The 24,796-nt window shown below is 42.3% G+C and overlaps 3 protein-coding genes across 8 annotated transcripts in view; 1 reads left to right on the top strand and 2 right to left on the bottom strand.

The window, feature by feature from the left end:
* The window catches only part of SETX (senataxin), a 35,179-nt gene extending 24,706 nt beyond the window's left edge, over positions 1-10,473 (bottom strand). For all 3 annotated transcript variants that reach the window (XM_086763586.1, XM_086763587.1, XM_086763588.1), the window contains exons 1-9: positions 10,392-10,473; positions 9,476-9,659; positions 8,434-8,614; positions 6,855-7,065; positions 6,555-6,664; positions 4,535-4,754; positions 3,182-3,301; positions 2,013-2,184; positions 392-482 (exon numbers count right to left, since the gene is read on the bottom strand). In XM_086763586.1, the coding sequence (XP_086619712.1) occupies positions 392-482; positions 2,013-2,184; positions 3,182-3,301; positions 4,535-4,754; positions 6,555-6,664; positions 6,855-7,065; positions 8,434-8,613 (1,104 nt within the window). In that variant the 5' untranslated portion in view covers position 8,614; positions 9,476-9,659; positions 10,392-10,473. The remainder of the gene's footprint in view (positions 1-391; positions 483-2,012; positions 2,185-3,181; positions 3,302-4,534; positions 4,755-6,554; positions 6,665-6,854; positions 7,066-8,433; positions 8,615-9,475; positions 9,660-10,391) is intronic.
* Positions 10,474-12,330: 1,857 nt separating this feature from the next.
* TTF1 (transcription termination factor 1) lies at positions 12,331-22,681 on the bottom strand. 4 transcript variants are annotated; one of them, XM_086764115.1, is made up of 12 exons: positions 22,627-22,681; positions 20,886-20,986; positions 19,813-20,714; positions 18,754-19,004; positions 18,173-18,358; positions 16,579-16,657; positions 16,164-16,294; positions 15,428-15,656; positions 15,012-15,101; positions 14,749-14,814; positions 14,005-14,090; positions 12,331-13,532 (listed from the first exon to the last, which is right to left on the bottom strand). In XM_086764115.1, the coding sequence occupies exons 3-12, from the start codon at positions 20,700-20,702 to the stop codon at positions 13,372-13,374; spliced, it is 2,169 nt and encodes a 722-aa protein (XP_086620241.1). In that variant the 5' UTR covers positions 20,703-20,714; positions 20,886-20,986; positions 22,627-22,681; the 3' UTR covers positions 12,331-13,371. The 4 variants fall into 4 exon arrangements, with proteins under 4 accessions (XP_086620241.1, XP_086620244.1, XP_086620243.1 ...); XM_086764118.1 differs by lacking the exon at positions 22,627-22,681 and adding an exon at positions 22,468-22,486; XM_086764117.1 differs by lacking the exon at positions 22,627-22,681 and adding an exon at positions 21,490-21,585.
* A 116-nt stretch (positions 22,682-22,797) lies between these two features.
* The window catches only part of CFAP77 (cilia and flagella associated protein 77), a 60,275-nt gene continuing 58,276 nt past the window's right edge, over positions 22,798-24,796 (top strand). The window contains exon 1 of the mRNA XM_086763935.1: positions 22,798-23,063. Within this exon, the coding sequence (XP_086620061.1) occupies positions 22,935-23,063 (129 nt within the window). The 5' untranslated portion in view covers positions 22,798-22,934. The remainder of the gene's footprint in view (positions 23,064-24,796) is intronic.

The following is a 24,796-nucleotide window of genomic DNA, read 5'->3' as shown; positions in this document are numbered from 1 at the left end:
GTGTATTAGTTTAAAAACTGAGAAACAAAAAGTAAAATACAAGAACTCAATAAGTAACTTTTTTCCAAAACTGAGTTCAGAGTTTTCATTGGTGTACCAATGTTTGTTTCAATCTTGATACAAATTCTTAGGTTTTAATACCATCTCTGCCTACTTCACAAACATTTTTCTTCCCTCTTTCAGCGCGAAAGTACCAGGTAAAGAAAAAGTGACCAGACTGACGGCTAATTTAAAGGACACAGTGACAAACATTATGTCATATTTTTTCTTTACAACATTACTAGTAGAAACAAAGTATCTTCCCCTCCATATTTTATACGTAGTTTAAACTGACCGTGTTATTCAGTGATCAGAGTTCGAAGAACAAGGAAATTAAACATTTTTTTAATACCTTTTGAGGCTTTTCTGTGTTATAATCATAGACAATCTGACTGCAAGTAACCATGTCATTATTGTAGTCTGACTCCGGTTCAGATTTTGTCCTAAAAAGAAATACAAATCATTACGGACTCCACACAGCTAACAAACTAAAATAAAGCCAACTGGCCAAGACACAGATTTCACTTTTCAGATACAGACCATATGACTATGAGAATTTGTCAGCGATAAAACATATCTGAGAAAAATATCATATTTTAAAATGCAGAGCTTGTTCTATCCTGCTCATAAGTGGGGGAAATGACTGCCTGAGGGAAAAGAGCCTTCTACTAAGCCATCGACTTGACTACCTAGAACAAACACCGAGAAGAATTCCACTTCTTGATGGCTACATGTACTTTATACACAATTATTTGAACACAACACTTAAATAGCTTGTTTAACTGAAGAAAATCTCCTCTAATATGCCTTCCTTGGCTATCTATAATATTCCACGTATATGTATCTGTAGCTATCTATAACATTATAGACCAGACGTATATAGAAATACTGAACATATAAGACGTCACTCAAACTTGATTAAAAATATATCATAGGAAAACAGTAAACAACCTGTACGGTTATCCAGGTGCCATTTTCCACCAATTTTTTTTTTTTAATTAGACACAGTTCCAGTTTTTCAAAGCAGGAGGTGTTCCTAAAATCTTGGCATCTGGATTCTTATAAAAATCCTTAAAAGGGACAGCATGCCAACAGATGGATTTCAAGTTTATGTAACAAAATTTTGTTCCCATAGAAGCTATTTCTAGACTTCTTAGCAGTGTACTAGCCAACCACTTCCACGCTGAACAAGCACTTTATCTATTTAACTTTTTGTTCAATAGTGACAATATTGTCACTCAGAAGTGATTGAAAAAAATTCATTTGATCTTAGGATATAAGTACATGACGAGAAATTCTGTTAAGAGTATGTGATGCGTGCTTTGTGTTTTACAGCATTTCCTTTCAGCAGTTCACTATGTTACTCAAGTTCTTAAAGGACAGTTCTGCAATTCTCACTTCACCTTCCCCGAAAGGAATACATTCAGAAAAGGAATAACACTTTTAAGACCATACAGTACCATTAAGTGAACCTAATCTTGAGAAGTATTTAAGACTTAACATGAGCTGAAATTAAACTCAGATCAGTTGTCACCTGGAACTACAATAAAATCTAAAACTGTATCATCAACTGTATCAAAATTCTGGCATTCCCATAATTTTACCAGAAGTCTCACACATGGCAATCTTCAGTAAACTTAAGTGTAAGTTGGTTACAGCACTAAATAAGCACTAAACAAGCACTGAACAGCTGGTAGCCTTCCCCATTCAGGAAGAATTCCTGAAAGGTGTAACAGACATCATAGTAGTCAAAAAGAAGTGAGTATGTATTTTTTGGAAGGAACTCACAATTTTAGGGGATCTACTTCATCTTTCCATTGCTTGAACTTGGCAACATACTTTTTTTTTTTTCCCTTGCCATCGCCCTCCCCCAACACAAATTAAGGCAGCAGTGACAAGAAAACCAAGACCAAGCTACTACACTACCTGGTATTAAAATCATTAAACTGTTCTAGTCGCTTAATAAAACTGACCTCATAAAGCTACTGCGTATATTTTTTATTTCATTGTTGTAGCTCACACTGTTGATAATGGTTTGAAAGGCTTGGACAGGATCAATAAGCTGACCCCACACTTTAGATCCGAGCTGATCCAAAATAACCATGAAACAATGCAGCGCTGGCCAGAAGGGGTCAGTGGAATCATCTGAAACATAACAGTAATATTGGGGAGAGTTGAAATGCAAGAGTCCTGGACATTCTTAGACTAAGTTGAAGTTGAAAGTAGTTGGTTTTCATTGACTTTTCTTAAACACTAACATAAAGACAAGAATTCTAGTAAATTGCAACCATACTATTTAACCCAGAAAAAGGATGAAAAAAGTCAACCTCACTTATCTGTACAGACAGACGCTGCTCCTTATGCAGTCTTAAATCAACAGGAACTTGAGTAACTATTGCTAACATTTCCCAGCTCCATGAAACTGATTCTTCTGCACTGATTTTTGCAGTGCTGTCCTAAGAAGTGGGTACAACTTACACAGCTATGACAATTTGTATTTAAGCTAGAAGCAAATGGTTATTCTTCCTTCTTCATGTGATATCATATCCTCAATAACCATACTGAGCTTATAAAGATCTAGTAATTTAAGAAGCAGCCCCGCTCTTGAGCTTATGTACCATTCCCAGGCTATGGCATGGCACGTGGGCCACAAGGATGGCCCAAGGGCTACTAGCCTAAATTCTAAAGTCTAAATCAGCAGCTGCAAAAGGGGTTCCCTAAAACAGAAGAGCAAAATTCTAAGCAAGTTGTGGCAATTCACAAGAAGGTGTTCGTTTATTTTAGGATTCAAAAGTCAAACTTCATGCCATAGCAAAATGCTCATTCCCATATGATCTATACATTAAATGGAAATTATATGGTACAAATCACAGATTTGTCCTCTCAAAACCTCTAAGCCAGCCTTATCCAAAGCACTGCCATCACTTCTCCGCTTAAAGAGTTTGTTTGAACGTAATTTTTCAGTATTTGTCAGTATTGCCCAAATATTGTGCAATATCAGTCAACTTCCAGAAGATAAATACGCCTCAGCTAAAATCACCTCAGCATTACACTAAGAATCTACTCAATTAAACATGGAAGTTTGACAAAGATGAAAAACAGGCTATGAACTGTCTTAACCTCAGCAGTCAAAATTAGTTACCAGCTGCTTCTTTTTCCATGGTGTGAAGTATAGACTGCATGAAATCATTTTGTTTGTCTGGACCCAGTAACAAGGAGGCCATAGCTTGTTCTTCCAGCACGGTTAGCAACATACAAATCCCTACAGGAGAAGAAAATAAATAAATAAATAAATAAAAGCAGCAACCTGTCAATGTATTTGCAAAAATTTGTTCTAATTGTCACCAAATCAAGGATCATTTTCCAAATGCCATTACCAGTGTAACACTTGACCAGATGAGATCAGCAGCAATGTGAAACTAATTAAACACTACCTCCCTACTGCAGTTGTGCAACATTCAATTTTCCCATTTGCCATGCTGTGGGACAATGACGGGGGGGAAAATTAATTTCTCTAAGGTTCATCCTTAGAGAAGAACAATTTCTAAGGGTAAAATGCAGTTGCTGCTTCCAGGATGGAATACGGTTGGCGTGCTCACTACTGCAGTTCCCTAAGGCAACAGGCCCTGCTTCCCTTAGCACGCGCTAAGACAAACAGAACAGAGGGTGGAGCGGAGCGAAGACACTGCAGCCAAGCTCCGTTACACTCCCTGCAGGCATGGGAACTTAATGGTACCTGGTGGCTGATAAGCTGTATAGTAGCTGATAAACTGCATCACAGCCATCAAACAAGAATGCCAGTTGCTGAGGCAGCAACTGTGGTGAAACCATATCCTTTGGATGAACTTTGCTCATAATAATCTCATTATAACACTAAAACACACCTCTATCCCAAAGGCTACCTGCCTCCAAAGTGAGACCACACCTCACTGGGCACGCGCTCTCTATATATTTTACTATACCTTTAAGAAACAAGACAAGAGAATTTTACATCAATTAGCAATAAAAGAATGCCACTCAAATCCCATCTTAATGTAAGAAACAGTATAAAAGCAAATGGACATGGGGAGTTTGGTTGTATATGACTTCAAACTCATTCTTGCAGCCAGTGTACTATCACTGGCAACCTTCCAACCTTATCCTGCCATGAATCTGTATTTCATATAATAAAATTCACTTTGTGTAAACTCCCGGGACCTTCAATAACAGAAATAATTGACTCAGTGGTGCTGTCAGTACGGATCTCCGAATAGGTTAGTTGAACCACCCTCTGGTGTGGTGGGCTGTCCAGTGAGTTTGGATAGATTGGTCAGGCACAAGGCCTCATTTTTCTTGGAATATTGACAGACTAGGCAAACAAAAAGGGTTTGTTGGCAATCCCCATTCTCAACATCACACATGCCTGAAAAAAAACAGCAGAGCTCTGACTCGAAAGAAGTGCTCACAAGATGAGGGAGACTACGTGCAAAATTCATTTCGGACCACAAACACTCACCTAGCCAATAGTTCTTGTAGTTGGCAGTATCATATAAATGAGATGGCAGAAGGATGAGTTTACCCTTTTCAAACATTGAAGAGCTGTAAATATCTGGACTCTCAAAAAGTCCCAACTCAATAACTTTGAACAAGCAAGTCAGCACTTCCTCTAAGTCATAGTAATCATCCCTGTCAACCTTCCCTAAATTCCTTGCTGTTAGGATGGCCCATCGACGAATCTAAGGATTAAAACAAAAAAAAATTATCTATCAATAAGAACAACAAATAAAATCACAGTGTTGTAAGATCAGGAATCACTGCTACTACAAATGGGACAAAAGTATATTTTTACTAAAGTAAGGTCTCATAATTGTGAATAAGAGTTAGTCTTTTTCCAAAACAACCTTAGAAACAGGCTTACTATACCTATGAGAAGATGCTGGTAACAAAGTTAAAATTCAGGGTAATATATACAAGTGAAACTCCTTGGGATTCACCTGACAAAGGCATAGCATTTGGTTATGTACTTGCTTTATATTGTTTAAACGTTCTTGACCAGTATTTAGCACCTAGATAACTGCGTACTATAACAACAGATGCTAAGCTGTGCTGTCAGCACAGGACACTTCTTGCCCTGGTGGAATCATTCCCTGACCTACCAAGAATGAGCTTCAGTTTTAGCAACTGCGAAGTACGTTACTATCCAATCTTTCACCGTTTCTTAGGACAACTTGATATTTTGTACTCCACATTGGTGTTTAAGTAAGCTAGCCTTGGAAACTGTACAGCCACAGCCTGGCCACCAGCCACAGCAAATGTAACCTGACTCTGCAAAGCTGCATCAGATGAGGTGGGAAAACGATGGCATGAACTCACACCCTCCCAATACAGACAGCCCACCGGAGTTACAATTCAATACTCCTTTAAAAGTTACGTATCCAAATTCACTTTTACACACATAAACACATCACACAGGGACTTTTCTAAGATCATGCAAAGAAAGCACCAGTCTCCCTTCAGTACTAACATGGTGCGTGAAACCAGGACTCACTGTTTCAGCAGGCCCTCTCAACCATAGAAGAATGTAAGTTCCTAAGTTCTCTATATTAGCACTATTTTTCAGAAGAAAAATAGGCACTCAGACACGTCTGTACTGCTTTGAGAACCTCAGGTCTTTTTTGTAATCTCTCAAATCCTTTTAACCAACAAAAAAAAAAAAGTGTTGGTAACAACCGCAACTGCAAAGCTTCTCAGCCCTTTCAACTCAGACACTTCCAAGTGCTCCAAAATTTCTCTTTTTATTGCTTTAGGGGATTGGTTTCAAAAAGAGAGCAGTCTCTGCTATGTACACTAGCATGGATACAAAGATCAGTTGACACTTCTAAATATCATAAAGAATGGAGCTCTCCTGTTCACACTTTCAGATGAACTTTTGATCTCTGACTCTTCAATATTAAAATATCACGTATGAATTCAGACACAGACACAAAAAAAAAAAACCAATACCAAACTGCAGAGTTTTGAGTTGTCCCACACAGAACACAGAAATCCATTAAAACACAATATTGCCTCCCTGTAGTGAGAAAATTCAGTGACAACTAAAGGGCACGTCAGAGAAAGTACACTGCTGAGCATCTCTTCTTGCAAGTACCTACACTATTCTCACTTTTCCAGCTTTTAAGGTTGTGAAAGTTTCTAGGGACGGAAAAAAACAGAGGAGAAGAGGATCAATACACTAAATTACCAACCCTGGTTCACTTTAGAGTGTAAGGCATAAATATACAGTCTGGTCAAACACTTTAATTTCTGCTGAGTAAAGTGGTTCTAGAAGTTATTGCAAAAGAAGGGTCTTCTCTCCTTCAGCAAGAGTAATTATATTACTACCGAAATCACATTTATATATATATACACTGTTAAATAAATAAATAAATACAGAAAATCAAACACACTACTACTTTCACATTCTTGTCATTAAAAATAAGAATCTGTTCTGATGCTATTTAAAAGTAAGTTTTAGTGGAACAGAAAAAGTAACTTACCACTTCATTTGGGTGTACCAAAAAAAGATAAATTCCTGGATATTTCTCAAAGACCTGAAAGGAGTTGTGACTTTGTTCCATTCTACAGAGCACTTCTACACACAGCTCACCTAAAAGGAGAAACATAGTTAGATAAGGACTAATTTATATGTTCATAAAACAAAACCCCCTTATTTACTGTCAAAATAAATATTATACACACACACACAGGTACTTTGGTTTAACCAGTATTTGTTATTTGCAGCTCCTTCAGTAGAAACAATACTATTCCCCTCCAACTCTATACTGTAAGATACATACTGACTTTCTCGTGCAGCAGCAGATACGGATATTTCAGTATTTCTAGAAGGGGCACTCGCAGGTTATTCTCAAAATCCGGGCCCACATAACCAGACAGCTGTGTTGCTCCATTCTCATCCACTATAAACAACTCATCATCTTCTCCAGTTTCCTCTTGCATGGATTTCTCAATGTGGGCCACAAGACGGGAGGTTTCCAACTCCCACAAGACCTATTCAGGGGGGAAAAAGCAACTAATCAGAGTGCATTTGTGAAGGAAGTGATTAAGGACATTTATTATCACATGCAGAAACCTTAACTAGACTTTCAAAATTTATAATTTCATTTTGAAAAGTTTCTTTCCAGGCGTAGTGTGAAACAATAAAGTTCTGACATGGCATTCGGACTGTGCAAATCACAAAACTCTCACTTCAGAGTTAAGTCTAGAAAGTAATTTTTAAAAGACTGGCATTCAAACTAGAAGCATTTTTATAATTCTGTTAAATATTTATAAACCATTTCAATAATTATTTCAGGCCATAGGTTAGTCACAAAACTTTGTTCCACTGACCAACATAAAGAAGTGCACACCATACAGAAAATGATCGTATTTAGGAAGATGGGAAAAGCCATTTTAAAATTTGGCTCCTCGCATATTTTGCGATGCATTAGTGGAAGGGAGTGAATGTAAGCAGTGCACACAGACTGATCGGCTTGCTGAGTATTAGTACAGGATTTGGCTCACTTAACATTACTCATCTAAAGTAACTGCTCCAAACCTCAATTAGAAAACAAGGTTATTTCCTACAGTTAATAGACACAGAAAGGAATGTTCAGCAGTGCAGTCACTCCACTTATTTCCAATCTATACGCAGATGGGACTGCCCTCCAGAGAAATCTAGCTGAGTAATGTAAAGAGCAAACTTTTAGATAGCTGTATCATGATCAATTAGCTACAAATATTCATTTTACATTCATATACACATATGGGAAAATAAGCTTTCCGAAATACAAAATTGGATCCTAATAAGGGAGAATTATAAAAGGTTTATAATTACAGAGTTTTAAAAAATTTGTGATTGTTTTTAATCGCATAATCTCACAGGCTTGCAAGATCAGATCTCTGAAATTCAAGCATAGTAGAAAACTACAAATGGGAAATGAAAGCAAACAAAAAGAGAAACAAACACAAAGCTGAGCAGAAGCCACAGGAAGTAAGAAAACACATTAAAGAAATAGAGCTGTTAGTTTGTTTGGCAGGTGTTCTTTTTTTCAGATGTCAAACCATCACAGCATGAATAAAGTTCAAGCTGTAACGTCTAGTCTGCAACTTCCCAGTACTGTTTTAGTTCTAGCTAATTTGCATATAAGCAAAACAAGAGGGTCCTTTTGATTTAAGATCAGCTCTCTGAACTCAACGTAAAAAAAAAAAAAAGCAGACAGTTAAAAAGCAACACCTTCCCAAAAACCAACAAAACACAACCCCTGCACAAAACTCCCCCCTACACCAAGGCTGGACCACAGAAGCCTCTTCTGAAGTTCTCCTTCAGTTCTGAGTCCTCTTGCTCAGCAACGGGCAGGTGCCAAATCTCTTAATTACCTCATGCAACCTCGGCAATTTTTCCCTTGCTTTGTGGTATTCAACCACACACTCCAGGCAGTAACAGAGATCATCATTGGATCCTTCAAGATCTTCCGGGGACAACCGTTTAGAAGCATAGCTCTTCAGGAATTCAGCGGTGTCAGAACCAGTCAGTGTACACCATCGACATGTGCTCATTCTTTGGATGGAAAGAAGGAGGAATTAATCAAAGTCCAAAGACTGAAAGCAGTGAATTACTGCCTTTTAGCCACAACAGTACCTAATTTTTCAAGTGTCATGAGTTTCAGGATTTATGTAACTCATTAGCAGTATACATGCCTCTGTTCTTGGATGTTCTTGTATCATATAGGTGCATGCAAGCAAACAAAGAAATACAGATTCAAACATCAGATGAGCATTACAGGAAAATGCCTGCTGAATGGTAAATGTTAGAAGTAAAGCAGCAAAATGAAGTCAAATTACATAATTTGCAAACTACAAAAAAAAATTCAAAGAAATCACTTTATAAAAAAAAAAAACACCACCCTCATCCACACTTAACGCACACTTTCTAGAACTACAGTGCTGAAGTTCATTGTATGGTTTTACTGGTATCTCTGGAATCTGGGTCTGATAAGTAAAAGAAGTAATTAGCTTTTTTATTAATCTCCTGCAAAATTTATAGGTCAACGAACCCCTGTTGTCAAAAGCAAAGAATATTGATGCAGAACTTTCCTGTCTTCATCATTGTTATAGTGAGAAAGTATCATAAAATTCTCAGCACAGACTGCTTCCTCTAAAAACAAAAGTTCTTCACTAAGCAGCAATACAGCCCTCTCAGAATGGGAGTCCTACAGTCCTCCCCTCCTTCTGCTAGTCTGAAAAACTCACCAGAATCCTGGAAAAGCATGAGTACTTGACTAACTATATAAGGAAAGAGGGTAATTACTGCTGTTATTCAGCGTAACCAGGAACGCAAAAGGGAAACTTAGCTAAAGCAAAACTATACATTTCCTCATACATACATACTGGGGAAAAAAAAAACAGTAGTGGTATTTACCTTTGGAGAAGGAAGCTACTTGCTGTGCAGGTGTGCCGGGTCACATGGTGGGTAAGAGAACAGCGCTGCCCTGCAGCTAGGGATGGGGGCTCACACCTTCAGCCATTCGTGCCCTCAGCACAGCGAAGCAGCACCTTCAACAGTCCATCCCCTGGTAACCGAGTCTTGATGGTATTTCGAAGGTCTAGAGCAAAAGAGTCACCAGAAATCGGTTGAGTTCACAAGTTATAGACTAAGAATTGCTCTGGTATTTAGATAAACACACATTTACTGAAGTATGATTTGCAACTGAATCTCTTCTGTCACTCAGACGCAGGCAACACAAATCTGTCGCACCTTCTTTCAGCACAAGGTGTACAGGTTTGCCTACGCACACTGCAGCCAGGAAACCGCTCCAACAAGCGCGGCCGGACCCAGGAAGCGCCCCTCACCTGCAGCGCTCCGTTACCGACACGCTCTCCGGGCTGCCGGCCGCCGAGCACCGACACCGGCTCCCGGAAACGGCTCCGCCGCGGCAGAGAGCGCAAGCGCTTTCTGTTTGTGGGTCTGAGCCGCCGCCCCCAGCCACTCGTTCTCCCGCCCGAGGACACCAGGCGCTCACCGGCAGCTCCTCCGCGAGAGCCCCGGGCGCCCCACGCGCGGCGGCTCCACACGCCGCCTTCCCCCGAGGGCCCTGCCCGCTCCCACCGCCCCGGGAAGGCCGCCCGAGCCGGGGGAGGAGGAGGCGCCGCCGCCGCCGCCTTCCCGCCAAGCGGGCCCGGCCCCGTGGGGCTGCGCCTCCCCTGAGGCGGCGCGAGGCAGCGGGACCCAGACAAAGGGAAACCTGAGCGGAACCCGGCCTCCTCCGCGGAGGACGGCGGGAAACGGCGCCAGGGCGCGCACGGGAGGCAGGTGCACGTCCGCTGACCCCTCTCACCTCACTCCGCTGAACCGCGGCCTCACCGCCCCAGGAGTCCGGTACCGGCGAACCGCTCACCGGGCAACCCTCAGGCCCCGGCGGCGCCTTCCCCGCGGTTCCGGGCCGCGGGCGGAAGTAGGCGCCCGCCTTCTCCCTGCGGGCGGGGCCGTCCCGCCTCGTGCCACCAAGCCCCGCCCCTTCGCGGAGAGCTGCGGTGCCTTAAAGGGCCAGTAACGAGGGGAAGAAAGTTGCGGGGAGCGGGACCGGGAAACCGTCCTGCGGGGAAACAGCACGCAGGGATGTGAGGGAGTTGCGCAGCATCAGAAACGTGAGTGGTGTCAAGGCTTCAAGGAGCACAGCCGAGGGTACTCAAATAATAAATCACGTACTAAAATAATAAAATCCCACCCAAAATCCACGATGAAGCCAAGCGCAGGGCGGTCCCCAGCAGCCTGAAGTAATAACCCTGCGGGGAAGCTTCCTCAGAGCCTCCCACGCAGCAGAAACCCCTCCCGCGTACAGCTGCCCCTGTGCTCCTCGAAACGGGCAGAAGGTTTTGTCACTGCTTAGGCCCAGGCCCCGCCTGCAGGTCTGGGAAATGAAACCATTTCACTCAACGCTTCTGTCCCAGCCCCACCATCGAGTGACGCTCCAGGGCCCGGGGACAATGCTGTCTCCAAGCCGGGGGGGCTCTGAGGAATCAAACGGAGATTATTTGCCTTTCTTCAATTCTTCTTTAAGACTCGATGGGAGAGGTGGGGTGAAAAAGGCAAGCCACCCTTTGATCTTCAGCTGCTGCCACCATAACGCTCCTCAACTTTGAAGTGCTTCTCAGCTGCAAATACAACTCTTGTAACCCAGCTGTCTCAGTCTTTGATAACGCCACAGAGCTGAGAATTTTTTTTCTATAACACCATTCAGGCCATTAACACACCAGGAAAAAAATGCTTGAAGCGACATACCTGCTTGAATCAGCGCAGGTTTTAGGGGACTCGCGGTGCTTTTTAGACTTGAAGCACCTGTCATGCTCTTATTTATAATGCAGCCTGATACACAAAGCTTTGTCAATGTTCTTTCCCTCATCATTCTGTGGAGCCTGTTTGTTTGTTTGTTTTTAAACCTCTGCATGGAGTTTGCTCTGTTTTCAATAATATTCAAATACCCACATGAAACAAACTGCCTCCCCCGCCTGCGCTCCCATGCACCTGGACAAGATGATGGCAAAGGGAAAAGCTGCTTTCTTACGCCCTCTTAAGCGCCATTATTCAGCAAACGGGAAATGATCAGCAAGTACTCTCCTCCTCCAGACAATCATTTGTCCATGTGCAAAGAGATCACAAACACCAAAAGAGAGGAGGGTAAAGAATTGTTTCCCAGGGCTGGGGGGAGGATGGAGAGGATTTCCCTTTTTTCCTGTACGGCAGAGGTCAGGTTTATAGTTCCAGCCCTAGCCTACTCACTTGTTAAAAGCAGTTTCTCTGCAAAATAATGCAGCAGCAAAAGTCCTCCTTTAGAAGTTTCCCTTTAAAGCAAAGGACAAAATATATCTCGTTAAGGAGATGGAAGTTTATTTCTGTGACAGCTGCTCTACAAACTCTACAACCACGCAATTGTTTGTCTCTAGTCTGCAGAAAATTCAGAGGATCTCTGTCTTCCAGGAAAACAAACTTGAAAACCACAAACCACTCAGATTCACGAATTCAAGTTCTTCAGTTTTTAAACTTCAAACCCATAAGGCAATGGAAGAGAGTCAAAAACCTGAGTGCAAGGGCACTGGCACGTGTCCCGCATCCTCAGCCCCATTTCATCTCTTGGCTGGACAACTTACCCTTACACCACTGCTGATCTCTTGGGGTGCCCTGCCTGTCTCACAAAAATCACATTGCTTTCTATCTTCAGAGAGACTACAGCTAAATATGGAAAACTCTCATTTAACATCCTTTGCGACAAGTCATAATCCAGGAGAACCTCGAACAAGGCCTTTATTTCATGGTGTTGAAAGTTCTGCATTTTCAATGACAATTATTAAAGAAGGAAATCGTCACTTATCAAAATGACCATCAAAAAGCAGTGAGTCTTCTTGCATAACTTTCTAATACAGCATATAGGAAACAAACATGCCATACAAATACTTCACACACAGAGTAAGTTTGTTTGGTTTTCTTTTTTAACATTCATTCAATTTACAAATAATCACTCTAGGCAGACAATTAAAAATATCATACAATGCCATGAGCACAACCTTCATCTTATGCCTCAGCTTTCTTATTAAAATGTAGAAATTCTCCTTGGCACAATAAAAATATACTTATGTATATATATGTACACACACTGTCCACTTTGTCTCTATATTCCAAATATTAACAAAATATTTTAAATGCATTGTTCTGGTTTAGCATGAAATGGCATTACAATTTATTAATAGTAGTGGACAAATATCCCTTCTCTCTAAAAGGGCTGATAAAATTACAAGCCTACATCAAAAAGAACAATCAGTTGCTTTTAAGAAAAGCTGCTGTTAAAAAAACCCTCAGTTGTGCTGTTTCTATCAACACAGATAGCTTAATATTTTTTTATTACAGAGATTTAAAAACAAATTGAAAGCCTTTTCCAAAGTCTATAAATTTATTTTAAAAATTATTTTAATTTAATTAAAGTTCTGAAAGCTAAGTTAATGCACAAAGGGTAAACAGCAGCTTTCAACTCCACAGAAAACAAAGGAGTGTAAAAAGTACTGGTTTTGAGACATTCAGAAAGCAACTTGGATGCTTAAATAAAGACTTCTAAAACCAGAGCTAAATCAAGGTAACAAAAGGTGGCACAAATACTGTATTTAATTCAGTCTTCAGCATGAAACAAGAAAATCAGACATACGTATCTTGACTTTTTCCATTATTAGACAGCCTGTGTACCTGCAGTTGTTGATCTGCACCCACTTTCAAGCAGATCCGTTTTGCAGTTAAATATGCAGACTAGGACCTGTTTTTAAGGCAGACAATTAATCACTCTCTTCACTGGAGTCAAAAATGTCACTGAGTCGGAAAGCATTTTTCTGTGGCCTGGCTGTTGAATTGTCAGAACTAAGGTATTTCCCCTTCCTTTTCTCCAACATTTCTTCAAGTTCTGGAAGTTTCTCTTCAAAAAGATAATCAATAATTTCTTGGGGAAAAAAAAAAAAAAAAAGAAAAGAAAAGAAAAAGAGAGAGAAAAAAATAGGCTTAATTAGATCTGTAGGGGAACTGGATGCCTAGGGGAAACTAGGATCTCACAGACAGAAATTATTTTGTCAGTGTTAAATGCAAAAAATCTCACTGCTCTGTAGTAATCACAGTGGCTGCAGGGTAGGTGAGACACATACACACATGCAAAGAAAAACTAAAACAGCAGTCATAAACCTTTTGAAGCCAAAATATTAAAGAGGTTGATAAGCACTGCATGATGATGCCACTGTGAGTAAACTGTTATTAAAAAAAAAAAAAAAAAGGCATTCAGTAAAATAAGCACAAAGCCTGAGATTTTAGTCCATTTATTTACAGGAAAGCTAATTAAGAAAGAATTTAACTAGAAGATATATCCTCTTAGATGCAAGCAAAAACCTTAAGGAGTATATACAAGCAGCTGGGATACTGACCAGAAAAAGTCTTTTTTTGCCAAAAAGGGACACAGGAGACTTTTAGCTTATAAAATTTTGCTTGAACATAGGTTCTAGGGACATCTCTGAAAAGAGAAGAGTTTGAAGAATTAGTGGTGCAAGAAACTATTACAAAGTTCAGTTGTTACCGAGTTATCCATTCAGGAGAGTGACACCAGTCAATAACTTTACGTGGAAAGGATGGATTTCCAACTCTAATCAAAACAGTTTTTCAAGACAGCAGTTTCCTTTGAAGGTAAGAGCCTAAATCATGCCATTACACGTACCTATTATACGTTTTGTGACAAGAAACAGTAAATGAAACTGAATGTACATGGAGAAAGAAAAAAAATGCTGTAGAGGAAGTACAGCATTGGTAACTTCATATTCAACACTTTGGAAGAAGGCTATTATGTTGTATTACACATTCCTATAACTATCCCTTTTTCCTCTGTGTTGACTAACACCTGGAAAAGTCTTTTTGATAAAAGTCTTTAGCACAGACTACATAGCATGCTCTGGGAATACAATAAGGATGGCCTGAAGTGATTAAAATTAAGTTTCAGAGCTTATAGGCATGGTTTATGGCTTAGTACTATGCAAGGATATACAGCTGTATGTTACCAAGATAAATTACATTTTCTACAGATGCAGAGACCTAAGAATTTTGATGCCTTTGTGGAATTTTAATACTCCCTGCTTCAACTATCCTTTATATCCATAAAAAGAGAGAAAAAAGTTTACCCGATAGTTTTACTGAGTTCTTCCCAGTTTACTTCATTAGCATCCTCCACTCTCATTTCGTACAATCTGTGAATATAATAGAGAAGCAGTTTGTAGGCAGAATTCAAGAAACAATTCAATAATGCTCACAGCTCCTCCAGTCAGAAGTCACAGGACATTTTGTCCAAAGAAAGCAGTTGTGAAACCTGTATGAAACCGCAGGCATGCCGAAGCTTTTACAAACACAACTCAGAACAGAAAGATATATAAAAACATTCCAGTACCTTTTAATAAGATTGATCTTGGCCTGTAATCCTTTGGTCCCCTTATATAACTGCTGCCCTTTGTTCATCTTCTTTGTTAAAATCGTAGTCCTTTGAAAACACAGAAAAGAAGTTTTCTATGATTTCAAGAAATTCCAAGCATCAGAAGGAAGTGTCTTCATGATGCTACTGCTGCCACAGAGAATCAGAAATCAGGGTTCACTACCACAGCAAGAAGAAAACTTATAGTAGCTAGGCAAAGAGTTATTTATTTGTCTCGGACACATCTGCGACACCTCTTCCGTAGTCTACAACCTATCTATTACCTATCTTACCAAACCATCGTCATGATTCAAACACTTTCATGGAATGGAGTTAAATATTCCCCAGAACACATTTTACTATCTCAATTTAATACAGTAAAGGTAAAATGTTACCATTTCTGTTTACATTGTCTCCAATATCGAGTTCCCACTTTAGCTTCAATCTCAGTCCACGGTAATTTCTGGCACAGTATCTCACGGTCAATCAAGATGTCTCTATCAGGCTTTTCCGATGACGAAAGAGAATTTGCATCTTCTGTTTCCATTCTTTTCCTAATCACCTCCTCCACTGCATTCATTAACTTCTGTATCTCTTCCTTTGACCAAGGACCATAATTAATAGCTAAAATTGAAAAATAAAGTTAAGGCATAATGTATCATAAATGATCAGGAAAAAAAAGGCAAAAGAGCAAACACTTCACTTTTCATTATTCTTATTTACAGCACCAGCTTCTTAACACACTTCCCAGAAACTCTTCTGCATACCAGATTCGAGAGAGAAGCCTAATCACTGAAGAACAGCACCAGTTTCTATCTTTTAAAATCTGGTTGCCAAATTCCTCCTGCCCTGCTCCTAAAAGCATCTATTTAGATGGCAGTTCCATTCAATAAAGAGTTTCATTTGTTCCACTTCTCTTTCCTTTTCTATCAGAGACCGTTCTTATCCCTTCCATATGAAAATCCAATCGGTGGTCCCAAAAAAAGAACCACCACCACCACTAATATTAAAAAAAAAAAAATCCACGCTAGGGATTTTTTTCCTAAAGTTTAGGGCACATACAACATACAGTTAAAACAAATTCTTAAACTGCAATACACAGGATGAATTGGTCTCCTTGAAATTACATACCTGACTTGATTTCAGAGTATTTCATAGCAACTGAGAGGTTAGAACGGGACATCATCTCAGAAATCTTCTTCCAATCATTGCCATGCAGAGCATGATACTTCTTTAATTTTTCTTTTTCTTCCTGAGTATACCTAGTTGAGGAAACAGGCACAGCTTCAGCTGTAAATTCAAACCGTTCCAGTATCTTAAAAGAGCTGTAGTCTTTACAGACATTTCAACATTACTCAGCACTACCATTTCAAGTCACATCCTTGAACAGAGGAATTGATAAGGACTTGTCAGAAAAATGAACTGTCAATTAATTCACAGTAACTGGCACAAATGATGAGAGATGATCTTCACTTGCAATCAATGTACAAATAAACATCCGAGACTGATACTAGCATGGAGAAACTCTTTCCAATTACGCACTTACCTCCCTTTATAATTATTTGAGTCAAACATCTTCCTTGCTCGATAATATATCAGCCTCCAGGGTCGTGGTATGCCCTCAGCTAGAAGGTAAATGATTCGCTTTTAAGAAACATTTCTCACACTATTGAGGCCACTTTAAAAAAGCCAAAACAAAACAAAACCAAAACCCAACAACATTAATTTTCTGACCATGCTGTCACTGATAGATTTCTCTCCAAGAGAACGTACTCTGCAACGCTTCAGTAACTGCACAGGAAATAGTCTGAACAGAATCTCCTGAGGAGTTTCAAAGACGTCATTGTTACGACCACGGTAAGACTGAATGCCAACAGTTGGTAAATAATTGTGTAGGTGTGTGCACGTGTGTGGGTGGATACTGAAAACTGAACTTTTGAACTTTCAAGCACAAACCTGTTACTAGCTACAAATTGTATGGCCTGGCTGTAAATTTTGATAACATCCGGATCAAATGTAATTGAATGAGAGACGTGAGAGACTAACAGAGAGAGGTGAGACAGCAAACAACCAGGAGGCAGAAAAGATATTGCGCTTCTGCATATAAACTAGTTCCATGGGGAAAAGCAGGGACTGGGGACATCCAGCAAAAACAAAGTTAAGATCTTGGCTGAAGGAAAAGATCCACAGAGACCAATACCTGGGAATACATTAACAAACTCGCTCAGCAATGCCCAGGAGAGGTGACTGCAAGGACTCGTGTAACGCTGACATGACGATCTGCCCAGTTTTCCCAGACCATGAGCAATCTCCCAGATAGAAGGGAAGTCAAGATCAAGGAAATGTGATGATGCTGGGGGAACGGTTGTGTGTGTGAAATAATCAAGGAGGAACAAATCCGTAGCCTCACTGATCCTTAAATGCTAGTATCCAAATCCATTCCGGGTTGTCATTTACTCTGCCTTGCCTATGCTAACGACACAGAACAAACAGCCACTGAGAAAGTGCACTGAGTAGATTAATCAGAGACGTTACAAAATGAGTGTGTTTGCCATATGAAATGTGAGTGTTTTCTAGCCAAGAGAAGCCCAACAAAATGAGGAAAGAGGAAGAGAAAAGATGCTCCTCCTGCAGACAGAATCTTAGCCATAAGAATCTTGTTTTCCTCAAGTCTTGGAAAACTAACTGCTTTGGCTAACAATCTAATTAATTTCAGTTTCTGTCATCGCTCACTCAGTCCTAAACCTGCCACCTATTTATGTGCTCTAAGAACAGTTGACAATTTCAATTTCAGACAGGACTTAAATCACACCTCCTATTAACAAGTCAGATGCTTAATTACAGCCTAGCAAATAACCCACCTTAAGCCATAGAGCCCAAATGCAAGTTTGAGAATCTGTAAGTGCCGCTGGTCATGGTGATATTTTTATCTTTAAACTCTACATATCCGGGAAAAGATTATAAGAACAGTACACTGTACAGACTACCAACTACATCATCTCAGCAGCATGCTCCTTTTTTTGCCAAATTTAGAAATATCAGTGTTTTTCAATTAAAAATTACTTTAGTAAATACATCATGATATCACCAGGTTGTGGAATGTAACATTCAGCTATTTGAGAACAAATTTAAATACTTACAGAGTTTTTCACAAAAAAGATGTTCTGCTTTTAGGCGATTGATAGTTTCTTTATCTTCTGGATACCTCGAGGTAAACAGGAGTTTTTCAGCGCTGTCTATTCCAGTAATCGATAAGAACTCTTCAATATTTTTCCGGATTTGAGTATTTTCCTTCTGGGAAAATCTGCCAAACTTGACAGCAATACCTAAGATACCAGAAAGTCTTCTTTATTAAAAAAAAAAAAAAAAAAAATAGAAAACCTCTGCCTAGCAAAGTATCATCCCTTGTACATTACATCTCAGTTTTTAGCAAATGTATAAGGAAAGATCAATGAATTCAAAAGGTGAAAAAAGGAAACTGAAAGAGACAAAACAAGAGCTGGGAGCAGGTAATTTATGCATATGCTTTGGACTGTAATTTGAGAGTGAGAAAGTAGATGCTATAAAACAGGGAAACAGAAAATAAGTCCACTGGAATGAAGTGAACCAGACTCCATGGATGTGACAGACGTGATACAAAAACTAACTGTCTTCCCTCTGTCAAAACATTAGCACAGCTACACAAACCTTCCTCACTGCAACAATATTTTGGAGAGCTCACCTTGTTTTTTAAACTGCTTAAACCTCACTAGGTCTCTTCCAGCCATCTTCTTGATTGAACTGTCCGATATATTCCTCACATGAGGAATAAACTCTTCCAATTCTTGTTTTGCAGTATCCAAATCCATGACTGAACACGCGACAGAGTCCAGGCACTCTTCATTATCCACACTAAGCTCATCAGAGGCTGCCATTTCAGTAAAAGAATTATTCTGGTTCTTCTTTCCTTTTGGTGTCGAGGTTTCTAGCGTCCTGATTTTAAAAAAAAAAAAAAACAAAACAAAACAAAACCCACTAGAGCTCCAAACCAGAGATTTTGTTAGTATCTCTACCATTAAAAGAATGAATATTAATTATCATTAATTAAAGAACAAGGAATACTTCGCACATCTACCACCTTGTATTTCCAACCTTTTAACACAGATGTTATCAAATTCCTATACTTACAGTATTCAAAGAGCTTGCTGAAGTTTTAAAAATCTGCACCCTTCCCACAAAACACATGGACATAAAGAAGAAATAGTGGCTCTTGCTACCACTAGCAACAGAGAACTTTTCCATCTGTCTCTTACTAGTGCTCTTATTACAGGTTCTAGACACTGTAAAAACACCAAGCGCTACTTACATGAATACTTGTTTGCACAGAACGTTAAATTCTTCAGTCGATTTGACTATTTGTTTAGCAAAAATGCCAAGTTTAACAATTGGAATCCTTCTTCTACGCTTTTTTTTTTACTAAATATGAATTACTTGCACATAAATTATTTCTCTACCTACAGTTTTAAAATAGGAGAAAATATTCTATATTGAAGACAATGTTAGTGTATTCTTAGAAATTTTCATTGTATTTTCACAAGATAATTAAGCTCTTAAAGTAGGTCTCTAAAACATCTCAACATAGTGTAAAGATTTCTGAAGTTGTTTTTAAAAACGCATACAAAACAGACTGAAGAAAAATCTGGGACATAAATAATGCGATAGAAACATATTTGGGGGGTGGGAGGGGAAGAAAAAAAGAAAGAAAAAAAAAATCAAAACCACAAGCGAAACCTAAACTTACATTACATCAGGTTCTGAAGAGCTGTCTTCCGTGACAAAAGCACTGCTTTTTATTGCCTTTCTAGCACGCACTGGAGTTTTTTGAGACTGATCAGCTGGTTTTTTTGACTTAGAAAAATTAGCAGGCACATCTGAAGAATCTTCGCTCACGGCAGAAGCATCACAGTCACTATCTTCATGTCTTTGCTGGGGCGTGGCCACATCACCCTCTTCTGTAGGTAACGGGTGGGCTCTATCTTCCCCTTGCCTGTTTTGCTCTGGAGATGACAACAGTGACTGGCCATCGGTTACATCTGCATCTTCCTGCATATTTTGGGTACTACTGCCTCTTTCCTTCTTCCTCTTCTTTTTTGATCTCTTATTGTCATTTTTGTCACGTGTTTTGGAGGTAGGCAGCTCACGTACCTCATCCTCTTCGGGCAATTTATCTTTTCTTTTCTTCTTAACAAGTTGTTTAAAATACACGTAATCAGCTTCCATCTCCTGACAGCTATCAGTGCTATGCTGATTCACTGTGACACAAGTCACATCACTGTGCTCATCTGTACTATCATTAAACTTCCGCTTCTTTTTTTTCTTTTTCTTTGGGGAAGCATCCACTCCGGTTTCATCACTGATTTCATGTTCCAGACCTACACAAGAACTATCTAAAGAAGACTGATACTTCTCCCCCTTGTGTTTTGTTTTCTTCTTCTTTTTATAGCCTTCACCACTCTGTGCTGCTCGATCTTCAAACAGCACTGGAGAAGCACGGCTAAGCTCTGCATTTTGTATATTTTCGCCTTCATCATTCTTGTGTTTCTTATTGTATTCTTTGTGTTTTCTCTTCTTCTTCTTCTTCTTGAGAAAATCCTGAACTTGGAAATCATCTGCACTTACTTTTCCTGTCATATTTTTTCTTACCTTAAACAAAAGACATAAGTTTTACTCAAATGCTATAACCTATGCACCATTACACACTGTTACACAGTAAAAAAAACCAAATAAACAAACAAACAAACAAACCCCAAACTCAAAACATAAAAATACTATGGAACTACTCAATATTTTCTTAGAAATATATAAGGTACTTACTTTTCAATTCAGCTAATTTTGGAAAGTGACTATGAAAAAGCGACGTCTTCTTCATCAAACAGATGTGCATCACAGCTGTATTCAGCCTTACAATTGCCTTCCTAAAATAACAAAGATATGCTTTAATAACTGTCAGCTTTAAGCTGATTTCGAATAACCAAGCAATAACAGGCTGCTATATTCAACTCTGCTTTCAGCACTGAAAGAGCAACAAGCTTAAAGTAATAGAGAATAATTAAACTAACCAGCACTAAACTCCAATTATCTGATACGAAACTTCCAACTGGCTTTGCCCACATTCCCACAGGCGCAGGGCTGGCCAGGACCTGCCAGCTCCAATGGGCTCTGTAACCAGAACAAGTCTGCTCCCGAAAACCACAGTTACGCGGAGTAGGCAGGAAGTACTTTTTAGCACATTTTCTATGGCCAGCACGTAAAAAAAAAACCCCACAAAACAACATCCCACCATCTCTGAAACACAAGACCTTGAATTTCACATCCCCAACACAATTTCCAGCGCTGACCGGCACCAGACGTTACCTCCTGACCGCCGCTGGGAAGCGGCTGCCCTGAAACCTCTGGGGACAGGGACCGAACCGCGCACCGCCGCACAGCTCCGGGGACAGGGACCGAACCGCGCACCGCCGCACAGCTCCGGGGACAGGGACCAAACCGCGCACCACCGCACAGCTCCGGGGACAGGGACCAAACCACCCAGCTCCGGGGATGTTATAGATGAGGTGAGTCCCAAAACAGGATTCCAATTATAGTTTCCAATTTATTGAACAGAAACAAGCAAACAGCGCCGACTGCGCCGGGAGTCTCCGCTCCACCAAGACGCACACAGTTACAGTATTTGTAACCTCTCCCGGTCCCCCCACCGTGCCCGTCTCCTTTTTTGGGGGAGCTCACAATCTACACTCCCTTGGTTACTCACACCGTTCGCGGCAGGTACTGATCGGCCAAGAGCTACCACTGGCCACCATACAGGTGTTAATTGGCTAAAAGTACAGAAGCGGCGGGTCCCAGATTTGGGGTTGTTCACGTGCCCGTGGCCATCAGCCCCAGCCCGCTTTTCCGGCCTTTTGTTCGCTCCACTGTCAAGTGTCCTTCTTATGCAGCGCTGTTAAGCGGGTAAAATCCTTAATTATGTCAAACTACTAAGGCAGGAGTGTATCCTGCCAAACACATTTTTTAATAACTTAAATAAACCTCCCAAAGACGTTTATCACTTTAAACAAAACTTACAGAACTACGTACACATCTCCCTGTTTCCCCTAAGCCCGTGGCTGTCTAAGAACAAGCAGGATAATCAAAGATTCCACGTACAGAGGCTCACATTTCACCGTGCAACCCTAGCGCTGCTTCACGTTAACGCGAATCAGGTGGACACATCTCCCAGGGCACAGAGACCAAACCGCCCAGCTGGCCTGGGCGCCGTGCTAAGCAAGCAAGGCGGCGGGCCGCAAGCCGGGGCCGCGGGCACGCCCGAGGGCGGCCCGTGGGACGGGGCCCCGCGGCGCTCCCCGACCGGAGGCACGTCCCACGCACCGGCCTGCCCGCCGTTACCCTCCGCGACTACCGACGGCGGCACCCAGAGCAGCCACAGGCCTCTCGGTGGCACCGGGGTGGGCCGAGGCGGGGAAACCACAGTTCCCTCAAGGACCCTGCCGCCCTCCCCGGCCGGGACAGGGGGGGTCCCGCCGCCCCCGCGGGGATAACGTCCCCGATCGTGGCCTACCTCCGCGCCGCGCGCGCTCCTCCGGTGTCCGCGCGCAACACCAGACCGAGCCGCCCGCGCCAACCGGACTCTCCGTTCCTTCCCAACGGAAACGGTCCCATCCGGACCCTTCAATGCGACGGACCGACGGCGTGGGGCGGCGGTTGCTAGGAGACGGGGCACCGCGCCACCCCTCCCCACGGTCACGGGTGTGAGGTGCAGCTTCACGGCGAGATCCTCCCGGTCCCGCCGGCGGGGCTGCTCGCCCACGAGCAAGGCAACGGCCCCGGCTTCCCCTCACCGCAGGGGGGTCCGGTCCCGGCGGTGACATGGAGGGCGACGGAGCGGCGGCGCCCCTGCGGTGGCCGCTGACCCTGGACGAGGTGGAACCGGGCGACGAGAACGAGCGGCTGGGGGTGGCCCGGGACAGCATGTTGTGCAACCCGCTCATCCTCAAGGTGAGCCCCGGAGCCCCACGGGTCCCCCCCCTTCCGCCGCCCATCCGGTATCGGCGAACAGGACCCCGGGGAGGGCTGGGGGGGGGGGGGGGGGTCCCCGCGGGCAGCCCCGGGCCACCGCAGCCACACAGCGGAAAAGTTTCCCGTCAAAGCACCTGGAGAGCGACAGCTGTTGAAAACGTTTTTTTTCCCCCATTGATTTATAGCACAAGGAGGGGGAAAATGTGTTTTCTCGCTGCTCCTTCGTGTTTTGTCACCGTTACACACCCGGTAGCCCCGGGGTGGTGACCGGTGGCGGCGCGGGGTGGGTTTTCCCTCTGAGGCTCGGGTGTTTTCCAGGCAACAGCCTCACGGTTTGAGGAGCGCTCCGGGACAGGGCCTGAGATGTCACTGGGGCTGCTCTCTGCAGCAGAGGGGTCGGGGAGCACAAACCGCCTAAATTAGGGCGTTTAGACCGGCTATGGAAGTTACAGTCGCTTCACGAACTCCTGGCACTTCCCGTGTTATCAGTTCACCTGTGTCCCCGTCCTGTGGATAGGCTGAGCTCTGGATGGGCCTTGGAAAAGCTTCAGGGACGTCCCTTCGGTCGCCTCCTCCCAATCAACATCCAGAAGCACAGAAAGTCGGGATTTCACAGCCCCCACCCCGCCCCGAGCCCCAGCTGAAGTACAGCTCCCGTCCCCTGGATGGCACTCGCCGGATGCCTTCCTGTCCTCCCCAGCTCTTCCCAGTTCCAGTTCCACCCGGGGACACCCCGCCAGCCCGGCACTGAACCCCCCCCCCCGCGGTGCTCGGGATCGTTGCTCTGAGGGTGCGGAGGCAGAGAAACGGCGGCGGCAGCCCCCGCCAGGCTCCCCGCAGCGGGCACGGAGCGGTTTGCCCGGCTGCATTTTCCCTCTCCTCCTGGTGAGGGCAGGCAGTTCCGCTCGGAAGGGTTGGTTTCCCACGGCAGACAGCGGTGGCGTTCAAACCGCGGCTGCCCAGCTTCTCCCGCCGTAGTTAAGGTCTCGAGTTCCCTTGGTAATCGTACCCCGGCACCGGTAGGCTTGGAAGTTGGCCATAAAATGTTGGAATTTGGAATGTCACAGAAAATTTGAGTTTAGCAACATTGAACATATCTTCCCCCCCCTCCCCCTTAAAATTTGGAAGTTATATTAGGATGGCAAAGAAAAAAAAAAGTAGCTTTTGCATAATAACTCACAAGCAGCTTCACTTTTTCAAATCCCAAACTTCTACTTTCTTTCTTTTCTCTGGATCCTGTAAGTTTGATAGGAAGTGGTGGCACCTTTGCTTACAAGTGGAACTGGAGCAAGATTTTCTCACCCAGCTGCCCCGCAGAAAGAGCTGGCGTGGACAGACATAGGCAGGGCAAACCTCCTCAGGATGGAGGCAGCTGCACTGCTGGGAGGGAGAGGAGGCAGCCCCGCATCTTCCTCATCCCTCCAAACTGTTTCTGCCTTTCTTGGAAAAGTGTGCTAGTAAATACATGTTTAGGTGATACATTGATATGATTCAGAAGAATATATAATTACATGGCATTTAAGGTTTGCTAAGGCATAATTGCAGGAGTTGGGTTGGTCCTACTTATTTTCAAAATGCATTTACATTCTTTAAACTAAAACAGGTATAAACCACCTGTCAGCACTGTGAATCCCAGGTCTACAAATATAACACTGGGGCAATCCTACAAAGGGCAGCTCCTCTCCTGTCGTGTCTCTGTTGCAGGTCGATTA

The sequence above is a fragment of the Chlamydotis macqueenii genome, chromosome 20 (genome assembly GCF_036417535.1).
Source record: "Chlamydotis macqueenii isolate bChlMac1 chromosome 20, bChlMac1.mat, whole genome shotgun sequence".
NCBI classification, from domain to species: Eukaryota; Metazoa; Chordata; class Aves; order Otidiformes; family Otididae; genus Chlamydotis; species Chlamydotis macqueenii.
This window is presented reverse-complemented; position numbering and strand designations above follow the sequence as displayed.